An 8,575-nucleotide genomic window follows, 5' to 3' on the forward strand; every position below is an offset into this window, starting at 1 on the left:
TGATGGTAGTTATCGAAATATTGATTAAAAAGACCCACAACAATCTGGACAAATCAAGTCTGCAGAATTCCGGCTAATTTCTCCAGCCTAAATTAAAAAAAATGTTTCAACAGTTAAATAGTTTCTTAACAATGATCAACCACTTTGACATCTTTCTGTCTGATTTCCATGGTAACCACAGCACTGAGACTGTGTTCCACAGCATAAGACACAGTTGACCAGGACTTATTACTGAAACGATTGGAGAGCTGGGTCAGATCCTCTGGTACTGGACTGGGTCCAGAAGCTTCATTCAGTTTAATCTAGAACAAACTTTCAAAAACTGCAAAAATGCTGAAACACTATAAGTCAAGACTAAAACCGCATTTGTCGAGAGTTGACTTTGATTATTAATAACTGTAACACTGATTAATTCTAGTCTGAACTGTAATGTTTCTTTTTTGTTTTGTTTGGTAATTGTTTCATGTTTCCATCACGCAAAGTAAACTGAACTGCCTTGTTGATTAAATTTGCAATACAAATTTCTTTGCTCTGTAAAAGCAAAGAAACCAAAAAAATATTCCAAAATGGTCTCCCTTTTAAAAGCCACTTTTGAATATTTTTGGATACATCTTTTGAAATTTTCATTTTATAGATTTCCATTCAAGCTCAATGTATGAAGAACTAGAGAATAACATGCAGTCATAAATTTAACTTAGTTGATATTATTGAAAAGTAATTTTATTTCAGTAGCTCAATTCACTAAACATAAACACATTTTATGGACTATGACTGATGTTTTAAAGACTATTTCTGTTAATCATAATTTTGTTCTTCCAGCTGTAAAGAAAATGCGACGTTTAAGATTTGAGTATTACATCACACAAATAAAACATTTTAATAAAGAAATGAGGGATTAATGAAAAACAAAGCTTATTATTCCCAAAGGTGACCTTATGAACATAATCTGGAGCTGAAAGACAAATATCCCCTGAAGACAAATAGAAAGTCTGTTGTAGTCCCACGAGTTAGTAAAAATAATTAAATTGCGAATGTAAAAAGTACATTTTACATTTAGGACATCTGGTCAGCACAGCTGTCTGCCTTGAATACTTTAAATGCTTTTGGACCATCTTCCTGCTTCACCTTTCTCTAATGGAAACTTACAATCCAAACACAATGACAGGGTGAAGGCATGCAGCTCTGCCCAGTCATGCACATGGGTGGATGATACGTCACACTTGGGTACAACCCTCACTGCAAAGCTTTCATTCACCTCAACACAATGCTTACAAGTGCCATGGTAAACACCACAGTTATGAACAGATGTGTTGTTTTTGCTGTAAAGATTCTTTGAGATATGATTCCCATCTGGGAGTAAAGATCCATTCAAAATCATTTAAGATCCTTTTTGAAAACAGAGCTGTGGACTTTCTGGATTTGCTGCAGTAAAAGTGAATATAGGAGTTGTAACACAGGTTTGGTCAAATTCCAACCCTCCTTTCTTGGAGACCAAGCTGGTGTGAGTCTTTTCAGCCAATGGGAATGATCTGGTCCATTAACAAGGAGCAGAAATTCAGATATTTACAGATTAACCGCCAAATTTCTTAAAGCCTATTGTGATTGCATTTGTGCTGTTGATTTTGTCTGTAGTATATATTCAGTAGTCAAACTACTGAAAATATCATTTATTTAAATATGTATGGGTTTTCCATTGACAATTTCCTCAGTGTTTTGTTTCACATAAACTTATTTCGTTCACAGAAGTAAAGTTACATTAGCTTCGATCCTGGATTATGTAGTGAGACTGGGATGTTAAAGCGCACTTACTTCAATGTCCCTCATTGTATTTAGAGCCACCTCCTCTCTCTTCATCCCGTGGTCTGAGGATCAGCTTTGCTCTCCGATGTGTCTCTGTCCGGCCTCAGACAGCCCTGCTGTAGCTGAGGAGCTATGGAAACCTGAGGGTGTTGATAAAACCCAACAGGTCTGGCGACTCCACCTGTGTTTCAGCAACATTTCCATGCTCCTCCCACCAACTTTTCACCTCCAGAATCATCTTCCTGTTTTTCTCTCTCCTTTACCTTTGCAAACACTGGATCAATTAGCACTATAAGTGAAGAAAATTCACTTAAAATGTCACTGAAAGCATTTAAAACATTACCAATCGTGTTAAAGGCTGAGATAGAACCATAATTTCTGCCACTCTGGACAGAAAAGTGCATGGCGCAGTAGTTCATTTAAAACAGGAGTGGAAAATAACTAGCTAATCTCATTACTGTAATTAAGTTAATTGTGTTGGCACTTTAAGTTTACAAAAATTGAACTTTTACTTCTTGAGTTTGTTTTAAGAATTTTATTCAGCTACATTTGAAGTCATTTTGATTTTACTGTGTGAACATAAAAATAAAATAAGATTTTAAAATAATCTTTTAAAACAGCATTGATTTTGCCACTTGGTCAGTAATCAGAATCAAAGTTGTTTCATCAGTTGGAAGACAGAGGAGCTGGAGAAACAAGCTTAGTTCAATTTAAGAAAATCTACAGCTGTATTCAGGAATCAGTTTAATTACAAGTACGATAACGGCTACAGTTTTATAACACAGAGTAAACTTAGTTTGGTTTATATTCAATATTGTGAGCATGTAAACATTCTGAATAATATTTTGGGGTTAGGGTCCGAATTTTGTGTCACATCCAAGCAAATGTAAGCTGGTATGACAATGAAAACCCTTGAGTCCTTCAATAACAAATATAAATATTGTCAGTTTTATCTGGTGCTTCTTATTCTAATTTGTATTAGCTAAAGCTGAAAACAGGATCGGATGCTTAGTTTGGGGACAGTTGTTTCACATCATTTGACAGGAGGGATGGGTAAAGTATTGAACAATGGATGGGATGAAGATCAGAACTGCCAGGTTCAGAGGAAGAGGAGAACCAGACAAAAGTTTCATAAATGTAGTGAAGGATTCAGAGATGATCAGCTGCAGCGAATCTTAAAGACAGCAGCTGACTGAATGTATGTCCCTTTAAAATGGCACACAACACCTCCCAAACATCCATGAAGTCATATTATGTTTTATTTTGTGTTTATTTATTAATTATTATTATTATAAAAAAGTGCTCCTTAAATTAAAACAATATAAACACACGTGGGATCAAATATGTATTTATTTTATCTTGATGAAGATTGAGATTGTTGAGATTCCAAAAGAAAAATGTTCCCCTGTCCTTCCATGTTCAATGTTTAGTAGTCTTCCAACATACGGGTTACATTCAGCACAACTCAATATAGAAAAAGAGGATATTTCTTGATTTAAAAAACAAAAACAAAACATAGCTACATGTCAGAACACTGAGGTCTAAAGAGGACTCCAGTCCAGTAGGTGGCGGTAATTGACCTGTTTTGTTTCCAGCAGCCATGAAACTAATCAGTTCCTGCAGCATGTACAAGATGTCGGTTCGCCTGCTGACCCTCAGAGCGCTGAGAGGAGCTCCAGGTCTCTGCCGCCGGACTCCGGCCGTCACCGGCGGATTCCGGGCGGCTTACTCCGCCGCTACACGGGACCAAAGATCCGTTATAACGGAGTCCACGGACGAGTACAAGTTCGTGGAACGACTCATACCGCCAACACGGATCCCCGACCCGCCTAAACACGTCGGAGTCGCTCCGTCGGGCTGGATCCCCCCGGCTGAGTCTCCGCCGCCTCTGCCCTACATGATCCGCCGCTCCCGCATGCACAACATCCCCGTCTACAGCGACCTGACCCACGGGAACCGCAGGTTGACGCTGGTACGGAAGGTGGAGGGGGACATTTGGGCTTTGGAGAAGGACGTGAGGGAGTACCTGAGGCAGGTGACCGGGAACGAGTTACCCACACAGGTGAATGAGGTGACGATGACTCTGAAGGTGAAAGGTCACTTTGAGCAGGAGCTGAAGGACTGGCTGGCCAGCAAAGGCTTCTGATCGAGGAAGAGGAGGATGCAGCTGAAGGACAACTTCATCAGTTATCTTTAAAGGACTGCTGTCAGCTTCCGGTCTATCAGAAGACTCTTCCTGTCAACAAACACGTTTAATTCTATTCTGTTAAACCTTTAAAGCGAGATTAAAGAGAAAAGCATCACAAACTGTGTTGTTCATTGCAGCAGGCAAACATGAATGACTTGGATTTTTCTTTTCATGGAATGACTTCAGATTTTTCTGATTTTTTTTTTTCTGGTTGACATGTGAATGTCTTTAAGGTCAATACCAGGATTACATTCCAGAGAAAAGATTATGAGACACGATTGCACCAATTTCAGTTTTCTAGCCGATCACTGATCTTTAAAAATCCATGGTTTCACAGCGAAGCATTTAAAATACTGGATAAAACAGCAGTTTTTCAAACTATACTTTTTTTTTTTGGCTCACAATTATTTTAATAAAATAAATCTGCAGAAGTTACAGTTCAAGCATCAAATCTTTATTTTTACATGGTGATATACAATTATTTACAAGTTGCAGAGTCCTGGGTGCCTCAGGATGTTTGTTAAATTGTGAGCTCTAAAAGTTGAATTGAGGTGACGGTGAAAAGCAGCACATAATTCATAATGATGTCAACTTTTTAAAATCTTCACCAGTATGGTCATATTCCCCACAATGCACAGCTTCAGACTGAGCAGCTGATCCTGATCAGGGTTTCAGGATCTGTTCCATCTCAGAGCTGTGATGATGGTCAGGTGTGGCGCTGTGAGGCGATGTTCTCAACCCGCTGGCTGATCTCCTCCAGTTGATCCGCTGAGGAACACAACAGTGGATATTAAACCAGGAGCAGCAAACTGCAGCCATTAATAATCACATTAATCTTTATTGGCCTGTTTGATGCAACACAGCAGTCGACATACGGAGTGTGTGTTTCTCTCCTCTGCTCCAGTAGCGAGGTTGTGTTTGTAGACCTTTCACCTCCTCACTCACACACTCCGAAGCTTCACATATTTCCTTCTGCATTTCCAGCTCCTGGATAATAATAACAGAGATGAGAACAGATTATGGTTGGATTTTCCTCATAGTTCTTATAATGTTGGGTCTTTTCTAATTATATGTTTTATTATATGTTTTACAGACATTTAGTGACATTTTATAGCACAATCAAGTAACTATGTTACCTTCAGTTGTTAAAAATATGACTTCAAAGAAATCTGACTTCATAATTTAACACCTTGAAATTGGGCCTCTATCTCTTTAAAAACTCCTGCTTTCTGAAACTCCATTTTCAGGAAGTCATCACAACATGTCACCTCCATTAAGCCTTTAACAACATTTTTGAAAGCATTGTGCTGAAAAGTAGCCCGTACAATGAGCTCAGCAGATGTGCAGCTCCACCAGCTGTTTACTAAATGCTGCTGGCTAGTCTGTAGGAACTAAGTCAGGGAGTTGTGCAGGGCTGCTCTGTGAAGCAGAAGATCAGAAGCTTGGAAACTGCAACTGAGGAGGAGTTGCACCTCGAAGGCGAAACTAGGTCCAGCCAGGCATTTTGCACGGCTGAATGGTTGCCATGGAGATCAAAGGATTTCTCAAACATGCAGGAATTAAATCAACACTCTGAGTATGTTTTTGATAAGGGAATAACATTAAAATATTATGTAAAGCTAAAAAAAACAAAGTCGATTTATCATAATACTGCCCCAGTTTAAAGCAGTGATATAAGAAGTGTTTAGTACCGTGTTGCAGGCCAGCAGCTGCTGCTGGACCCTCTGGAAGAGGTCGGTCTCTGCGCTGAAGTTCGGTGGTTCTCTGCTGCAGTAGACCCTCAGGTCTGTTTCATACAGATGACTGAAGGTCATCATCTGCTGCTGGAGGTCGCCTGCTGCTAAACGCAGTGAGCTCGGTGAGAGAGCAGCTGGGTTCTCCTCAGCGCTGTTCAGGAAGTCACACTGAGAACGACAACAACAGGCCGAGATGAAAGTGAGAACCTCTGGCTGCTCATAGGTCGTTTTAGGAATTCATGCACAACCACCCAGTTGAAACTGGGTATGTAACCAGTTCATATTTAAAGCTATACTGGTGCGTCACTTTCTTTGCTGCAGTAATAAGCCATTAATACTTCAAACCGAGAAACATTAATTGTACATGAATGTGTCACAAGATTTGTCAAAATAAAGGAAATCAGAGCTTATGATCCAAAGATTACAGTCTGACTGGAACTTTAAGGTGGACGTTGCTAAATGTGGTGAGAACAGTAAAGTTCATGCTTCAAATAAACTAAGCTGTCAGGATGCAGCAAACTACGACATATTTTAGTGGTGCACCAATTGCAGTTTTCTTGCCAATCATCAATCTTAAAAATAAAACTGATCTGCTGATTTTGTTTTTGGCCGATATCATGGTTTTTTTGTCTGAAAAGTCTCTAAATGTAGTGACAAAGTCACTAAGTTTACAACAGTGGGGTGACTGTTAACAGCTCACATTTCTGTTGCTCTGTTTCCCATCCAGAGAAAAGGGGAACACTGGCTGATTTTCAGACCTCTGGGGGGGTGAATAAGATCAGATTCACATTTAAGCAGCAGATGATCATCCAAAATTAAGGAAATGGGAGCCAATTTATCAGCCGGCCAATTTATCAGTGCATCCCTATATTTTTAAAGCTTTTATTTCCACAATCCTCCCTCTAGTTGATCTATTAAACTAAAACTGATTTAGTTTCATTTCTGTGTATTTTCTCTCTCATCCAGCCAGAGTTCTCCTGCAGGTTGTCTTACCTTGGACTGCAGCTGCTCCAGTTGTGTCTGAGTGGACTGCAGAAGGTCAGAAACATCTGGAAACTCTTCTCCTGGCTTAAGAGCCGACTCTGGGACTTCGTACAGAGCTCTGTGGGGATCAGTAGTCAGAGGAAGGAAAAGGGCTGCTGTCACTGGAATAAACTGCAGTTTGTTAAATCACTTTTATTCTGATATCTGTCTTGGTTTAACCAATGACTCAATGCAATCTGCTGGGCTTCCTTAGAAAGAAACTTTTTAAACTTCTTTGAATAACAAACTGAGCTTCCTATACTGTTTGATTTCTACAATTAATTGGAATAGATGTGTGATTGAAATAAGATTTTTGTTGTTAAGTGCCTTGAGACGACATTTGTTGAATGGCACAATAGAAATAAATTCAAGTAAACTTTAACTAGTTTGAAAATGACCTTGTAAGCCTTTACAAGCCATTGTCAGGTCTTCATTTCACACCAGCTCTGCATTTATTAACAGGGATGGAACCAAACTGCTGCTTTGCTTTGATCTGATCTAATTGTGCAGCAACAAAAAGCTCCAGACATCAGATCAGACGTACTCGACGTGAGCAGGCCAGGGATCCAGCGCCGGCCGGAGCATCTGTCTGAGGTGAGGCAGATTCTCTGCAGTAAAAACCTCACACAGCAGCGCCTCTGCATCAGTTCTGTGGCCAGAAGAACCAGAAACAAGAGACAACAGTTGCTCCAGGAAGCCAAGCTGTCGCTGAGGGCTGGCTTTACCCTGGAAGGACAGCAGCCGTGTATATGAGAGAGAAGTTAACTCATAACATGTTGACTTTCATTAAACCTCGACTCACCTTGATTAGATCCAGGTCGTCTGCTTTGCACAGCATCAGTTCCTGACTCATCGCAGCTATTTCTGCTTCCACATAATAAACAGCAACAACAATGTGTTTAGATTAGTCTGAAACATTTTATTTTAATGGAGTCATTTTCAATCCGAAGGCCACACTCACTTTTCTCTAAGTCGTCAGGATCCTTGGACTCTGCAGACATTGCTTCAGAAGTTCCAAACTTGGGGTTGATTCTGAAAAGTGAAATTATGATGAGGGATCACTGTGCATTTGTTAATGCCAATCAATTTTCCGACGACTCACTGAGGAGTAAGGTGCTTGTACCTGCGGCAGATCCATGTCAGGATGTCCGTGCGGAGCGCTGAGGGGCAGCACAGCAGCTCCAGCATGCTCTCCTCCTCCTGCAGGTACAGGTCCTGCACCAAGGGACACGACAAAGCCTCCAAAACAAAACATGTTCACAAATAAGTTCTCTATATACACCAAAGAGGGTGTATGGTGAGTTTCACTTCTAAATGGATTGAATAATAATAGCAAATTGTGGATACAATTATGTATAAACCACCCTGTGACTTAATATTAGTTGAAATATTCATGATTACTTAAGGTTTATCTTCTTTAATCGTGAATTATGTTCAGAATATTTCTGGGCTATATTATCTGCATTAGTGGTGTTTCCATGAGAGCCAAAAATATTCTTACCTATTATCTACATATACAATATTTGTATTAAACAAGAACAATCGTCTCTTTTCTGGAGACAAAACACATTTATTACATTCCCCGATAGTTCTATTGGTTTTTATAAGGGGATTGTGAACGCCAGATTACTGCCCAATGTTAAAATTAAAGTGCTGCTACTTAAACAAGTCACTGAACAACAAAGCGTGTCTTTCAGGACAAAAATGAGTAGAATCCTTGAACTAACATTAAAACTTTAAGAATATTTTCAGATTTTAAACGACGTTTCAAGTTTCTACAAACATTAATCTCCTCTCACAGTTAAACATGATTCACATACAAATGAAT

The 8,575-nt window shown here is 39.5% G+C and overlaps 1 protein-coding gene and 1 pseudogene across 2 annotated transcripts; one reads left to right on the forward strand and one right to left on the reverse strand.

Annotated features, from left to right (window-relative positions):
* Positions 1–3,260: 3,260 nt before the first annotated feature.
* Positions 3,261–4,107, forward strand: LOC103133244 (39S ribosomal protein L49, mitochondrial pseudogene; annotated as a pseudogene).
* Positions 4,108–4,420: 313 nt separating this feature from the next.
* On the reverse strand, positions 4,421–8,029 carry LOC103133245 (HAUS augmin-like complex subunit 7). Of its 2 annotated transcripts, none has more exons than XM_016667795.1 (8): positions 7,871–8,029; positions 7,709–7,779; positions 7,550–7,614; positions 7,292–7,473; positions 6,718–6,826; positions 5,680–5,892; positions 4,864–4,975; positions 4,421–4,756 (listed from the first exon to the last, which is right to left on the reverse strand). In XM_016667795.1, exons 1-8 carry the CDS (start codon positions 7,933–7,935, stop codon positions 4,695–4,697), a joined length of 879 nt encoding a protein of 292 aa, XP_016523281.1. In that variant the 5' UTR covers positions 7,936–8,029; the 3' UTR covers positions 4,421–4,694. The 2 variants fall into 2 exon arrangements, with proteins under 2 accessions (XP_016523281.1, XP_007545080.2); XM_007545018.2 differs by having other exon boundaries at positions 7,550–7,611; positions 7,871–8,020.
* Between the last annotated feature and the right edge of the window lie 546 nt (positions 8,030–8,575).

Source organism: Poecilia formosa, unplaced genomic scaffold (assembly GCF_000485575.1).
Source record: "Poecilia formosa unplaced genomic scaffold, Poecilia_formosa-5.1.2 Scaffold2426, whole genome shotgun sequence".
NCBI classification, from domain to species: Eukaryota; Metazoa; Chordata; class Actinopteri; order Cyprinodontiformes; family Poeciliidae; genus Poecilia; species Poecilia formosa.